General features: G+C 54.7%; 2 protein-coding genes and 1 pseudogene across 2 annotated transcripts in view; 1 reads left to right on the plus strand and 2 right to left on the minus strand.

The window, feature by feature from the left end:
- Positions 1-2,038: 2,038 nt before the first annotated feature.
- MRPS24 (mitochondrial ribosomal protein S24) lies at positions 2,039-3,294 on the plus strand. The gene is made up of 4 exons (XM_004582504.4): positions 2,039-2,127; positions 2,205-2,273; positions 2,378-2,489; positions 2,735-3,294. Exons 1-4 carry the CDS (start codon positions 2,092-2,094, stop codon positions 3,016-3,018), a joined length of 501 nt encoding a protein of 166 aa, XP_004582561.3. The 5' UTR covers positions 2,039-2,091; the 3' UTR covers positions 3,019-3,294.
- A 2,706-nt stretch (positions 3,295-6,000) lies between these two features.
- Positions 6,001-15,728, minus strand: part of SEMA3E (semaphorin 3E) — a 175,742-nt gene continuing 166,014 nt past the window's right edge. The window contains exons 14-17 of the mRNA XM_004582505.2: positions 15,310-15,476; positions 10,422-10,489; positions 9,107-9,246; positions 6,001-6,973 (exon numbers count right to left, since the gene is read on the minus strand). Coding sequence (XP_004582562.2) covers positions 6,518-6,973; positions 9,107-9,246; positions 10,422-10,489; positions 15,310-15,476 — 831 coding nt within the window. The 3' untranslated portion in view covers positions 6,001-6,517. The remainder of the gene's footprint in view (positions 6,974-9,106; positions 9,247-10,421; positions 10,490-15,309; positions 15,477-15,728) is intronic.
- LOC118758177 (U2 spliceosomal RNA) lies at positions 7,059-7,236 on the minus strand (annotated as a pseudogene).

Genomic DNA, 15,728 nt, shown 5'->3' on the forward strand with positions numbered 1-15,728 from the left:
CAGCTGAGGGCCGTGGATACACGTGGCCTTCGGTGGCGTGTGGCTACTGCTGGGTGTAGTGTGTGTGTCAGCCATGCACACAGGTGGCCGTCTCCTGTGGCCCCGAGGATGCGGGAGGGGCGCTGGTGGGTGTGCACTTCTCACCATCAGGGTAAGGGAGGTACAAACCACAGAGTGCTTATGGTTCCCTGACTCATTGCAGTAAGGATCTGCCTGGTCTTGGGCCCAAAGCCCAGGCACTCAGGGGCGGGTGGCCTCGACACAGACTGGCAGCCTATAGCCTCATTCCTGGCCGGCTGCCACAAGGCGAAATGCGAACCCTGCTGGTGCCCGGAGTCCCCGCCTGGTCCTCTCTGCCTGTGTGTGACTCAGGACTCAAGGCTCTGGCCTGTGCCCTGTCCCTTCCCTCTGTCAAGGTTTGCCTTTTAGGGGAACAGCAGTTCTCACTCTGCCGTTCCCCTGCTTGCCACTCTGCCGGGCCCAGGGAGGTTCACCCCACTCCACGTGACATGGGAAATAGGGCTGGAGGTCAGACCCCTGTTCTTTGGAAGCCAGAGCCCACATTTTTTCTTGGAAAGAATTCTTTCCAAAAAGCTGGAAGTGGCCTGGAGAACACCTCATTCCAGCCTTTTGGCTTGTCTGGGACATGAGGACTTCCTGCAGAAGCAGGCCCCGAGGCTCCTTCTTGTACTGTTGGTACCCGGAGGACTCAAAGCAAGTCGTGCACTAGAGAACATGCCGCCAGGACTGGGTGGGGTCACTGCCTGCCTCTCCCAGCACGGCTGAGGGCAGCTCACCGTTCAGAGAGCCTCCAGCATCCCAGGGCATGGATAGTCTCCCTGGAGAATGATAAAACTAGCCTCAGCATGCTACACGGGCCCCGCTTCCTTTCCATGCTGCATGTCGATCCAGCTCCCTGCTTAATGGCCTGGGAAAGCAATGCAGCATGGCTCAAGTCCTTGGCCTCCTCACTCACATGAGAGACCTGGAAGATACTCCTGGCTTGCCATCACTCCCCAGTGTAGCCTTGTGGGGCGTGAACCAGCGAATGGAATCTCTCTCTCTGTAAATCTGCTTTTTAAGTTACAATAAGTAAATAGAAGCACAGTAGCAAGCCAAGACTCGAACAGGTCCCCAAGGGCCTGAGCTGGGAGTCCTCACACAGCCCGGAGCCTGAGCAGCACCAGTAATGGTGGATCTCACTTCCTCCCACTGTCAGGGGAATAATGATTTCTTTGTTTTAGACTACTGTAAAGGATTACTTTGAAATGCTCTCTGAGTACGTGAGATGGACTATATCTCCCTTCCACTGGCTTACCACCTAAGCGTCTACGTTGGCTGGGGCTTAACCACGATGGAGTCCGGGTCCACATCCTCGGCCATCACACTAGCAAGGAGCTGGGTAGAAAGTGGAGGTGGGGCTCCAAACCAGGCACTGGGCACAACTCCACTACTTTAAATAAAATGAAGTGCTATTAACTCACTGACAGATATAAGCTCCCCACAAACACAGCAGGAACCGGACTGAAAACAGTTACGGGAAAGGAATAGCAGCAGTGCGATACTGAAGGCCGTTTTCCGACGAGTTTGGGTCTCAGCCGGAGGAAGCCAGCGGGGCCAGGGTCGCCCCAGCGTGGTGGGACCTGGGATGGACGCGAGTCCCCTCACAGCGCCTCCTTGGAGCCCGTCACCTGCTCCAGCGCACGATCCCTGAGGGCGAAACCTTACAGTCCGCGTCCTCTCGTTCCCGAATCTGAAACCTGACAGGATTCGGGCCCTCAGGGCAGCTCCCACGGCCGCGGCTGGCGGGACCGCCGGGGAGCAGGTGGGACCACCGGGCAGCAGGTGGACGCCTCGGTGCCACGCGGTCCCGCCCCTGCCGAAGGCCCCGCGCCCCATTGGCTCCGCTCATCCCAGGCTCCGCCCCGTCTTCCCGCCACGCCCACTCCTTACGTCACTCCCACCGCGTACCCCGCCGAAGTCCCCGCCTGGCCCCTGACGTGAGGCTCGCACCCCATTGGCTCCGCTCAGCCCGGCCCCGCCCCTCCGGTGACGCGCGCGGTGCGCCCCTGCGAGGCGGCCTGGCTCAAGATGGCGGCAGTGCGCGGCTTGTCGCTGGGGCCGCAGGTGCGTGGACAGCGCGGCGCCCGCGGGTCCGGGGACGGGGCGGGTTCCGGTGTGCGACTCGTGCCCTCTCTCTACAGGTGCGGTCCTGGGGCCGGGAACTGCCTTGCATTTGGCGCTCTGTGCACACCTCCGCGGTCTGCGCCAAGGTGAGCGCGGCTGGGTCGGAATCGGGGTCGGCTGTGGGCTCCAAGACGGCGGTCAGGGGTCGGGGGTCGGGGGCGCGCGCCGAGCGCCGATTCTCTGCCCCTAGAACCGGGCGGCCAGAGTCCGCGTGAGCAAGGGGGACAAGCCGGTGAGCTACGAGGAGGCGCACGCGCCGCACTACATCGCCCACCGGAAGGGCTGGCTGTCGCTGCACACAGGTGAGCGGCCACCGCACAGTGTCCGGTAACCGGGACAGAGGACAGGGGCCAAGGGGTGCCCGTGGGCGGCGTGCCTGGAGCCCCGTCCCGTGGAGCCGCGCAGGCCGCCTCTGTTTTGGGAAGAGGGAAAATGGAGGTGCCCCCGAGGGTGGTGTGGCCGCTCAGGCCTCAGAGTGCCCTTGCTAAGATGGGCCAGGCCAGCACACTGAGGACTGCACGGTGTGAGTTTTGACGTGTCTTCTCAGGGAACCTGGACGGCGAGGAGCACACGGCCGAGCGCACAGTGGAGGACGTTTTCCTGCGCAAGTTCATGCTGGGCACCTTCCCCGGCTGCCTGGCCGACCAGCTGGTCCTGAAGCGCCGCGCCAACCAGGTGGAGATCTGTGCCCTGGTCCTGAGGCAGCTGCCCGCGCACAAGTTCTACTTCCTGGTGGGCTACAGCGAGACTCTGCTGTCGTACTTTTACAAGTGTCCCGTGCGGCTGCACCTGCAGACTGTGCCCGCCAAGGTGGTCTACAAGTACATTTAGGGCCGTGCCCGCTGGCCTAGAGCTGGAGCTGCCGTAGACGGAGATGGGGAGGGAATGGGGCAGCCGAGGGGCCGCGGTCCGCCCCGGTGCACCGAGGCCCTGTGTCTGAGCTGCCAGGGCAGGAGGCTCACAGCTGGCAGGCTGCCGCCCACACCCACACCAGGGTGCCTGCTTCTAGCATGCTGCTGACACCCAGCCTGGGAGGCGCAAGTCCCTGGGTTCCTGCCAGCCACGCGGGAGACCTGGACTATTGGGTGTGGCTTGGTTCAGCCTCGGCTGTTGTGGCCATTCAGGGGTGGACCAACAGAAGGCTGAACTCTTTTAAATTAAAAAAATAGACAAAAATCTGTTTGTATTTTTGTACATTCATGATGAGGAATCCACAAATGAAATTAAACAATTCTAGTTACAAAAATTTCATGCTGCAAGGTCATGGGCTGGGTGGCAGCGGGGCAGCACCCCTGGTTGCTGCTGCTTCCCAAGGCTTTTTGGCTCCGAGAAAAAAGCCGCCAGTTTCTGCAAGGTCATGGACGTGTCCCACACCTAAGGAAAGCGGGCAGGGCTTGTGTGGTATGCACTGGCACTGGGACAGAAAACGGGTAAAAGGCAGCAACGCAATCTAGAAAGCCCTTGGGGATCCAACAGCTGTTTGTTTTCCATCTGAGTGTTGAACCGGAGCCTGTAGTGGGCCAGCCCAACAGACCCCACCCACGGCACCAGCCCCGCCCAGGTGACTGGTAGGCCACGCCCCATGACAGAAGGCTCCGCCCCGTGCAGCCCCGCCCCCAGGCCGTCCATCCCGCAGCTTTCCTGCCTGCGGACAAGGCTGTCCAGCACTGGCGTGTGGGCTCTGGTGGCGTGGACCCGCCGGGTGAAGAGAGGGAAGCTGCGTGGGCGAGATTCCTGCCAAGTGACGCACCGTCCCAGCAGGAAGCCACTGCTCCCAGGAAGGACTGACCGGAGCTCGCAGGCCTCCCCCCGACGGCCTGGGGAGGTCTGTCCTGGGCTCCCGGTTCCAACGCAGCACCTGCTGACGGGAAGAGAGAGTCCTTCTCGGAGGACGCGCCGCTCACGCTGCAGGCTCCAAGCCCCATTACTGCTGTGGCCTGGTCTTCCGGGGTAGACCAGGCTCCTTCCAGGCCAGCCGGCAAAGCAGCTTAGCCACCTGTGCAACAGAGCGTGGTCCAGGCCTCCCCTCCAACAGGGCGCGGTCCAGGCCGCCCGTCCAGGCCTCCCCTCCGACAGGGCGCGGTCTAGTCCGCCCGTCCAACAGGGCAGGGTCCAGGCCTCCCGTTCAGGCCTTCCATCCAGGCCTCCCCTCCAGGCCGCCCGGCCAGGCCAGCCCTCCGACAGGGCGCGGTCCAGGCCGCCCCTCCAACAGGGTGCACTCCGGTCACTGTTACTGCAGGGGTTCCTTTCTGACAGATTCCACAGACTAAAACCCTGTTCTGTAGCAAACGAGCAGCACTCCTAGTATGTCAGGAACAGCAGTCTCGCTTGGTGGCCAATTATGGAAAGGAAAAAAAATCAATTATTTACATATGTGAACTTAGCATCTGCTCCACGCGCAGACATCCGCTTCCCTTCCCCCGTGACTCGTTAGCTTTTATTTGCATTTGTCAATCCCTGTCTCTCCAAGGTGATAAGTTTGCATTGAAATATTCAGTAACGAGCACGCAAGGACACACAGGCTGACACTGCAGGCAGGACGAGGCCTCAGGCGTCCACAAGTCAGGCTCCCGAGTGTGTGCTGACCCCGACCTGCCTCTGCAAGGCCTTCTCCGGGCGGGCCTGCCCCTCCCAGCCTCACCCGTGCACCGTGTTCCTCCTGTGCAGGCGCACATGATGCCCAGGACAGGGCTGCTTCTCAACCCGCCGGCCCCGCCCCGCACACCTCACGGTGCACCGCAATGCAGGGCGATCAGCAGCAGGCGCTGGCATGGCTCCCGCTTCATGGATTTATCTGTTCACGTTGGGTCCTGCACGCACGGGCGCTGGAAAGGCACTGTGACCCGTGCGGATAGATCTGCCTCTCCAAGTCGGACAGATTTTTTTTTTTTTTTTTTTGCTAAAACGGTCTTTTCCCCCTCTGTGTAACCCAATCCGAGCGGTTTCCCCTCGCCACTGGCGGACAGCAGCGACCTCTGGTGGAATCGCAGGCTAACAGCAGGTGGGCTTTTCATAAGATGCTGGTTTTCAATGTATTCGCGTTTATTGGGTCCTTGGGAACTTGGGAACCTATCTGTACTTAAAAAATGTATGTACTTAATATTTTAGAACAAAAGTAAAAGCCACTATAAATATCAACACTTTAACTTCCATTAAGTGTATAGCTTTACAGAGATAACTTGGAAATTGATAAATTATTTAAAATTAACATCTACATAAATATTTCTCATTGTTCCCATGTGCAATCCACTGACCTCCACTTTTTATTTAAAGGAAAACATCTTATAAAAATTCCATATTCTACAGAGGCAACTGGGTAAATGCTTAATCAGGAGAGGCTTCCAGAAACAGACATGTTTAAACCATAACATCCGGTGACATTCATGAGAAAATCGGAAAGGCCCTGAATCTCTGAGGAGCTAAAGGAACACACGAAACAAGCTTCCTGTTTGCTAGTGGAAAATAAAGAGGAAAATTTGATATCTGAGACCAAAATGCTCCCTGCTCCAAGAATTGGGGTATTTTCTGAGCTTCAGAAAACTGAAAACCTTAGCTTCCATACACTTCAGTGCTGCCACGGCCTCTTCTCCGCCTTGCAAGGCAATACGTTCTTGATAAACACTCAGCCTCCATGCTGGAACTCTCTGTAAGCCAGTTACTTGTTCCTGCAAAGGGGCTGAACAGTGCCCGTCACATCTGTCCTAGGCAGGTGCAAGCTTTCTCTGCCAGCAGGGCAGCAGCCAACTCCGAGGCCGAGTGCTCACCGCCTCCACGCTGGGTTCGCTGGCTACCTTCGATGGCCACTCCGGATCGCTCCTGCCACACGGGAATGAAACGTGACGGAAGTGACAACACTGAATGCGCACACCTGCCACGCTCGCCTCCCGCGCAGAGGGCAGAGTCCCGCCGGAATGTCACTGCAACCTGGCACTCCACCCGTCTTCTAGCACAGTGGAGGCAGAAAGATGAAAATAGACTTATTTTTAAATATATTTTCTATGGTTATGAAATTCTCTAATCTTTGAAGTTCTAATACTCTTCCAAGGATAGACTAATAATTGCCATGGGAAAGCAGCCAAGTACTTAACAACTACAGCTATGGTCTTTTTTTTTTTGTTTTTTGATAAATAGAATATGAAACCATGAAGTAAAGCAGACGTTCAAGGAAGCAGGCGGATTTAAGGTGCGGGTTGTCCAGGCGAAGGAGTATGCTGAATAACTTAACGCCCTCACAGTCCTGTCTGCAGGACAGAGATCTGAGTGATGCAGAGAAGCTGGGGGTTCCTCTCTGTAAGTGTTTTCAAGGTTGCACACGCAGGGACGCCCCAAGTCAGGAGCCCCGCGCGTGCCTGGGCAGGCGGTAGTGCTCGGCGCCGAGGCGCAGCGCCTTGTCCTGGGGGTGCGCCTGCTTCCACCTGGAGGCCGCCTTCAGCTTTTTCCGCTTTCGGTCACTGCACCACACTTTCTCGCAGTATTCTTCCACTCGCTGGAAGTTGCTGTAGCCGATCAGCTGCAGAAACTCCTTGTACCAGGGCGAGGTTCCGTGCGCGCCGCCTCCCGCGGCGTGCGCGGGGCACAGCGTGCGGGCAGGCGCGGGCCCCTCGCGCTCTCTGCGGAACATGCTCTGCACGCGCGGCTCGTCCACCACCTGCAGCACCAGCCTGCGCACCGTGTGCACGAAGCCGTGCTCCACCGCCTGGCAGAAGTAGGTGCCCGCGTCCGACTTGCGCACGCGCAGGAAGAGCAGGCCGAGCTCCATCTTGACCACTCTGTCGTCCGTCTTCACCTGCAAGGACAGAGAGGCCATCACTGGGGGCGGAGCCACGTCGCCACCTGCTGTGCCGCCCTGGCTTTTCTCCTTTCTTCCCCTGAGGGAGTGCCTCTCACTTGGAGGCACTGCAATACCAGGTCGATGCGTGGAGTGGACGGAGCAAGCTCTTTTCCAAGTCCTAACTCCAAAAATCCATTTACTGTATTGTCCTCGGGTATCAGAGATGAACTGATAAGAACAGATTCTACACGGGGTCTCGGCCATAGGCCGGACGCGTCACTGTTAAGCAGTGCCATTTGACACCCTGCAATGTGGGCACGAAGATGCTGGGCAGTCAGTCAGCTGTGTGAGACAGGGTGAGCTGTGCCACAGTGCATGCGTATGTTGTAGCATGCTATGGATGTGTTGCATGCGCGTTTGCATGTTACATGTATGTGCACTGATAGGTGAGTGTGTAGCATCCGAGTCTATGTGTATGTTGCATGCACGCAAGCACATACTTGTGCATATGTTGTATACACGTGTGTTCTTTGTGTTGAGTATATGTGCATGCTGTGTGCTGTGTATGTTGCCTGTATGTGAGCGTGTAGTGTCGCAGCGTATTTTGCATGTTACATGTATGTGCATGCATGTATGTGTTGTGTGCTCCCAGGACTTACTGACATTGGAGGCATGTCATATCCATGACCTTGAGGTTTTCAATGTTGGTTTTGCAAAGAGCAAAGTGAAGGAGCTTTCTCCCTGATGAATTCCGTACAAAGATGCCGTGCGCCCTCCCACTCCGAGCTGGGGTGCAGCCAAGCTCGCCACAGCTGCTTTTCACACCTGTTGCTCAGTGGACAGGCTGAGCTCCATGCCAGGGCACCTTGCGGGCACAGCCCTTGGCTTCTCCCTGCTCTGTTCTCGTCGCATCAGCCACCCGCTAGTGAATTCAGCCGGCATTAGTGACATTTCAGTAAGATTTCCACAGGCAGAGAGTCCAAATAAGCAAGCTAGGTCCTGATTCTGCCCGAGTGGAGCCCAGGACTAGCCTGGCTGGTGCCTGCAGTGTGCACACGCTCTCGGTGTGGTGAACGATTCACGGTGTTTCTACACAGAGAAACAAGGCTGCCAGTGGCTGGGGTCTCCTTCGCAGTTATGCTAGCTGGCATCTGATTGGTCCACACCAAGGTGGCGTCAGGAACTGGCCCGGCCACTTACTAAGTGGGTGTCTGTGGGCACACATGGCTATGTTCTGCCTTACTTCCTAGGAGAGCAACTCAGTGACAGCTGAGAAGGTTAAAGCAGCCTCTTCCAGGTCCCCCCACGAGCACAGGGTCCCAAGGCCTTGGGCCGCCCTCCACTGCTCTCCCAGGCCACAAGCAGGGAGCTGGGTGGGAAGCGGGGCTGCCAGGATCAGAACCAGTGCCCATATGGGATCCTAGCGCAAGGTGAGGACCCTAGCTGCCAGGCTACTGTGCCGGGCCCTCAGCATGTTTATTCTAACAGCATCAGACACATTCAGGGGAATGCCCCTCTCTGGATTGCATGACGCATTAGCTCCTACTCTTTCTGTCAGGCGAAGGTGCCTGAGTTTGTAAGGACATAGAAACGCTCGGAATTGCATTGCTCCGTGGTTGTGTGAGCATCATGGCCCATTCATACATAAACCTACATGGCGTGACCTGCTACCCACCCACGCTGGCCAGCCCGGTGCTCCCACGCCTGGACGAAGGCCACCGCAGGGAACAGGATGAAGCACAAGGGAAAACGAGGCGACCGACTGTGAGCGCACAGCTAGCTCTCTCCTAAGATCAAAGCTACCGCAAAGACACCAATCCGCATCATTTGTCATCACAAGTGTTACCGCGGAAGGTGCCTGTCGGTGCTGACACACCCGGCAGTGCAGCGGGCGTGGGGACACCAGTCAGGTAAGCAGGTAGCATGTCACTTGCTCGGAGGTCATGACGCCCCTAGGCGTGATGGCTCAGGTGTTCTCGGCAGCACTGCCCGTGTCTAGGCCAGTGGCCGACCAGAGCGCCCTCATGCGGTAACCGTCTGTAGTAAGACCCGAGTGGTTGGGCCGGCTGTCACACTGAACGCATTACAGATGTGCTCAGCATCTGTCAACATCAAACACCCGGGTGGGGGCGTGCGGTCAGGAATTACCTCCTCCTTTCTTGTTTCGTGTCCTCTCTGTACGAACCAGACGACCTTGGCCTGCAGGGACCGCGGCGTGCATTCCAGCAACGTGCTGTTGCTCTCTATGCTGTAGGCCAGGCGCTCTTCCGTCTGGTCCAGTGCGTCCCCTGCAAAGGGCACACGGACATCAGTCTCCAGGAATCTCCTTCCATGGGACGTGATTTTATTTTCCAAACTTTCCTTACCCAGATTCCTGCAGCAACATTAACAACCCTTGTTGACTAGCTGCTAATTTGTATGCAGGCTGATTAAGGGAATTACCCAGAGCGAATGGCCTACCCAGAGGTGGGCGTACAAGGACTAGCAGGCTCTACAGCAGGCCAGGGGTAGACGGGGGGAAGCTGGGCTCGGAGCGCCGCTCGGTGAGGACAGAGAGAATGCATAGCAGTGCTGGCCTCGTGCAGCAGCCACTGGCCATGCTGACTGATGGAGTGGGAAGGGTTGCTGAATGTCACGGTCACACCAGGCACAGGACCACATTCAAGGTCATGGGTCCCAGCAGCCAGCAGGGAGGCAGGTGACTGAACTCTTGACACGGGATTGCACCTGCCAGGTGTGGGCTGCTGCAGCTAAGGAGAGCACTGTGGATGGAATTAACGGCGGTGTGAACCAGAGCTTTCTGCTAATTGCCATCTATGTCTGGGTCCAGAAGGGATCTCAATGGACTTGAATTCAAACTTGCTTACATACAAGTATCCCTGGACACAGCGAGCCAATACACACCAGTGGCTTGATCCTTTTTTTGGTTTGTTTTAATCCCCTTGAGGATTGCCCGTCCGTATCCCTGAGTCCTCCTCATCTCCCAGGCTGAGCTCCCTCCTCCCCAAGGTAAGGCCTTGCCTGGCGTTTGCTGGGGTCCAGTTCCTGTTTGCGTCTCACTGGGATGCCCCTCCAGCCCTTCCGCATCAGACTGCCTGTCTGCCAGCGTCTTTGAACCTCGGCTTGCCCTCCTCCAGAACAACAGGGAAAATGCCCCCTGTCCGCCGCATCTTCTGAATGGCCACAAGTTCCGTCACACGTGCCTGCCTGAGGGTCCTGTGGGCCCCTGCAGTGCGTGGCATTCTTGCTCCACAAGTCCTTGCTTTGAGGGTTACCAGCAGGCTGGGTGGAGGCAATTTTCCCAACTACATAGAGATGACTTATCAAAGTCACAGAACGTTGCATGCAAGGGGCAGACGACTTCCGCTGAACCTGTCACTGCGTGCACGAGCCACAGGCAACCATGGGCTCTGCTTCCCAAATGTGGCTAGTCTTCTGTGTGTTGAGTAACCCCAGCACTCACCCACAAACTGCTGGCCGAAGCACTGCTGAGCTGCGTTGCCATGTCGCACGTCCTGCCTGCGGAACCGCCTGTAACACGGGAAGCAGAGGACGTGGTTAGCACCCTTCTCCCTGACCCCAGAGGATGGCCCTTCCAGTAGCGATTTGGGCCTGCTCTACCAGAAAAATCCAAGTAGTCTCCTGTGTTTCCACAGCTGCTCTCCAACAGGAACAGGTCTCTAACTGCACCTTGTGCAGTGGGGTAGCACGTTGGGTCTCTGCTGGCAGCAGGCAACCCATAGAGGCACCAGTTTGAGTCCCAGCTATTCCACTTCCCATCCAGCTCCCTGCTAACGTGCCTGGGAAAGCAGCAGAGGACAGCCCAACTGCTTGAGCCTGTGCTCCAACACAGGAGAGCCAGATGAACCCCTGGCTCAGCATGGGCCATTGTGGCCATTTGCAGAGTGAACCAGTACATGGAAGCTCGCTCAATCTGTCTCTCACTCTGCCTCTGTAACTCTGGCTTTGAAATAAATACGAATAAATCTTTAAAAAAAAGTTGTATAGAACAATTGGTCTTTAAATGCTTGCCCAAGTTTGAATCCTAGCTCACTTAATATTTCAAGGATTTTTCTTCACGTTTCATTTCAAAGTTTAGTAAGAAGTCTCCTGGATTGAAATGAGTGTCTTGGGCCAGAAATGTATGTAGATAAAGACAATGGATTTGAGACAGAATATTAGAGTATAGAAATGATAAAGTTTATTTAATAAAGCATATGTGAAAAAGGTATTTGAATTTGAGTTTTTTTCTATAGCCATCGTGACCATCAGTACAAAACAGTTTCTAATTAAAGGAGATCAAGTCAAATGCCCTGAGTCCGTTCTTTGACCCAGACACAGAGCGGGACGGGGTGCTGCCTTGTCCAGCAGCGCACGACTCACGCCAAACGAGACTCAACAAGTTGTTCTTGCCCTTCAATCTGCCCATTAGAACCAGGATCACTTCCAGCCCATTTTCACGCTCTCTATAGTTCAGATACGTGTAACTAAACAGGACAATAATCTGTACCCACGACCACAGCCTGCTGACTGCGTGTCCTATTCTAATTCCCTATAATTCTCAGAAATTAGGACTGCAACTGTAAAATCAAGGCCAGAGACGACAGTCAAGGTGTCACACAGAGGTGGAAAACACCACTTGCTTCTCTCAGTCCCGGCCTCTGCTCACGCCTAGGGGTGGGGAAGTGGCAGGTGAGGCGGAGCCGTCACCCGGGGGCGAGGTGCCGCCACATGGGGCGAGGTGCTGCCACATGGGGCGAGGTGCAGTCACGAGGGTGAGGTGCCGTCACATGGGGGTGAGGTGCTGTCACATGAGACTCGCCCCCAGAGTGGCCGCTAGCATTCCACGTGAACCCCACGTCTCCCCTCCCTCATGGCTGCTGGGGAGTTGTCTAAGTGACACTGAGCATCTTGTCTGGTCTGATTTAGCTCCCAGTCCTGGCTGCCCTTCCGTCTCCAGGCCGTGATCAAGTGAAGCCACACAATACACGTCAACAAGCCAAGGGAAGACATAAACGTTTCCAATCAGGTTTACAGAATCACTATTACCTAGGTACAAAAGCATGTTTCCTTTGAAATAGAAACTGCTGATTAGAAAATCTTATCCCAAGGCCCAGGATTCTAGAAAAGTAAGGTTAAAACTACCACGTGGATCATCCTGCAGACTGGATTGAAAGTAGAACTTGTAGTGAAGGCAGCAATAAAGTCACAAGCTTCTGTATTGTTTCAGGCCAGTGTTAACAGCTGCATATACCAACCAATGAAATATCCACACTGCTATGAGCTCTGCTTCCTGGTGCAATGCGTCACTGCCAGGACTCTAAAGCCTCCACAAATAACGGGTGAGATGGTAAATTCTTCCCACGCGCAGGGAAGGTGTCCCACGCAGTCACACAGGCCCAGGACAGCTCTTGAAGGGAAGTGTGAACAAGAGTGCAAACATGTGTTCCAACTCATTGGAAAAATGCCTTTAAAAAGAAAGATGTTCGGGTCTGGCATGGTGGCCTAGCGGCTAAAGCCCTCGCCTTGAACGTGCCGGGATCCCATATGGGCACCGGTTCTAATCCCAGAAACTCCACTTCCCATCCAGCTCCCTGCTTGTGGCTTGGGAAAGCAGTCGAGGACGGCCCAAAGATTTGGGACCATGCACCCATGTGGGAGACCTGGAGGAAGTTCCTTGCTCCTGGCTTTGGATTGGCGCAGCACTGGCCGTTGTGGTCACTTTGGGAGTGAATCATCGGACTGAAGATCTTCCTCTCTGTCTCTCCTTCTCTCTGTATATCTGACTTTGCAATAAAAACAAAATAAATCTTTTTTTTTTTTTTTACAGAATTATGCTTTTTTTTATTATTCATTAATTACATTGTATTAGTTTCATAGGTACTGGGATTTCCCCCACCCTTCCTCACACCCTCCCCCCATGGTGGATTGCTCCACTCTGTTACATGACCACAGGTTAAGTTCAGTTGAGATTCCCTCACTGCAAGCATATACCAAACATACAGTCCAGCATCTTACTGTCCAGCCTAGTTCAACGGCTTCTTAGGGAGACCCTTCCAATATAGCATCAGCAAAAATTTACATCGCTATGGAATTAATTGACATAGCAATGAGTAACCAATATGTTAAAAATAAATGCGGGTTCTTAACCACATTTTGTGACCACCTCATTGACATTTCAATTTTAGTTTATGCATAACATATAACATAATATTCATAAAATAACATGTTTTACATAACATCATGTCCTCTTAAATTAAGGCAAACATGTGGTATCTAACCTTTTGGGATTGGCTCATTTCCCTTAGCATTACAAAAAAAAGGAAAAATGTCACATCGTCTGGCGAGGTCTTGGGCCATGGGGCACTCCCCCAAGTAGCTGTCCTATACTTCAAGGTTTAGAAACGAGTTCAAAAAGTTTGAGCAAAGTTGTATTTCCCTTTCACTGGAATTTCCTTAGGTCTCTGCCCTCAGTTTTTAAAATCTTACTTCAAAAAAATGAGATTTTATTTGTTTATTTGAAAGAGATTGATTTTTATCCACTGGTTCAGTTTCCACATGCTCATGAGAGCCAGCCCAAAGCCAGGAGTCTGGAACTTAATCTGGGTCTCTTGTGTGGGTGGAGGGGCGTCAGCAGGGAGCTGGACCCAAAGCAGAGCAGCCGGGACACATGACTGCTTGGTGCTCATGTGGGATGAAGGTGTTGCAGGCGGGGGCTTAACCTGCTGGTCCCAAACTGGCCCCTTGACCTTCAGCCTGTACTCATATACGATAGAAATCAGCCGTCAAGTGTGAGGTACTCAGTCCAGTACCGTGTGCGTGGTAATCACGCAGCAGTGAGGTGCCACCATTACCATCACAATGCCACTCTCTCCATGGGCTTCTGACCTGCAGACATGGGGCTGTCCTTATTCGTGAACACAAGGCAGCCACCAGCTGAACAGCTGAGTGAGTCACTACATGCTATTTTCAAAGCAACTTACAGTTTCATTCTTTGAGAATTGTTTTTGAATAGCAACAAACATTTGTATTAAAGTCAGTGTCAATAGTTCAGTTCTGTCTGAAATGGCTTCTCGAAGGCTTGCTATTGGTTTACCATATCCTTTCTTTCAGCAGTCACTGAAATGTTCCTTTATCCCAGCTCAGGTTACTCAAAACGCTGAGTTATTGAAGTTGTTTTCCACTGAGATTCTACTATATATGTGAACTTACAAAAACAGCAGCTACAGGGCCCAGTGCCTTGGAGTACTAGTTTAGGCCTCTGCCTGCAGGGTCGGCATCCCGTATGGGCACTGGTTCAAGTCCTGGCTGCTCCACTTCTGATTCAGCTCCCTGCTTATGGCCTGAGAAAGCAGCAAAGGATGGCCTGAAGTCCCATGTACCCAAGTGGGAGCCTGGATGGACGCTCTTGGCTCCTGGCTTTGGATCGACTCAGCTCTCGCCATTGCGGCCACTGGGGAACGAACTAGGAGCAGAGATCTCTCTCTCTCTCTCTCTGTAATTCTGCCCTTCAAATAAAAATAAATCTTAAAAAAAAAAACCCCAGCAGATACACTAAACTGGCAAAAAAAAAAAAAGGATTCTGCAAAACTTAAGGAAGGCAACTGCAAGGGAAACAGTAAGAATAACAGAAATGAACACAAACTGCTTTTCAGCAGGGCAGGTCGTTACACTTTTACGTTTGGCTTACTTTGTTGCAGGTCACTTTATTATGAGAAATCTAGACCCACCACCTGCCTCCCCCTGCTTCCCTCCCCAAGGCGGACACTGTCTCCTCGGCTCTGCCCCGCTGCCCCCTGCGCACGCAGTCCCAGGGTGTGCCTCGCGTCAAATGCCAACGACCTCCCCGCCTGATCCACGTGAGCTGCCTTAGCGCACGTTTCACGGATCACAGGTCGTGCAGCCTCCTAGCAGCTGATCATGTAAACGAAGCAAACGAAGAACAGGTGGAGGCGAGGAGGCGGGCGCGTCCAGGAAGGACTGCAGAGTCTGTTTATTTTCCTTTTCAGCCCTCAGCCCTTCACAAGCGGGGCTTGCGATTCCCACATTTCCAGCTTGTCTAAACTTGTTTCATGTCTTGCAGCAGAAATTTCAGAAGAGGGAAGCGTTGATTCAAACCTGGGTGGGAGGACAGCCCACCAGCACGTTGGCTCCGGCCTCCGTCCGCAACAGTTAGCACCAGTTTACGTTTGGGAAAATGGTCAGTTTTCCAAGTTTCTACCATGCATAAAATATGAGTGCGGTGACTCGTTTATAAATAATAAAAAAGCAGGGTTGATTTCATGGAATGGGTGCAAAAGGCAAAAGACACACGTACAGATGGCAGACCTGTGGCTGCGGATGCGTCTCACCTTTTCGCGTGTGTGCCCGACGGGTAGTAGCGGGAGCAGGCTATGCCGTCCCAGGCACAGTACGGGTCCCGGGCGAGGCAGCAGTCGGCGCAGGCGCTGCCGTACATGTCGCAGTGGTGGAATCGGACCTGCGCCACGGCCGACGAGGCTCCGACGTACAGCTGTTGCTGCAGAGGGCAGACAGACACCTCGATGTTCCGCAATCCTCTGCGTGGGCCCTCACCCTGGCCCTCACCCTGGCCCTCACCCTGGCCCTCACCCAGGCCCTCACCCAGGCCCTCACCCTGGCCCTCACCCAGGCCCTCACCCTGGCCCTCACCCAGGCCCTCACCCAGGCCCTCACCCTGGCCCTCACCCTGGCCCTCACCCTGGCCCTCCCCCTCTCCCTCACCCAGGCCCTCACCCTGGCCCTCACCCAG

This window comes from Ochotona princeps, chromosome 20, assembly GCF_030435755.1.
Source record: "Ochotona princeps isolate mOchPri1 chromosome 20, mOchPri1.hap1, whole genome shotgun sequence".
In the NCBI taxonomy this organism is placed as follows: Eukaryota; Metazoa; Chordata; class Mammalia; order Lagomorpha; family Ochotonidae; genus Ochotona; species Ochotona princeps.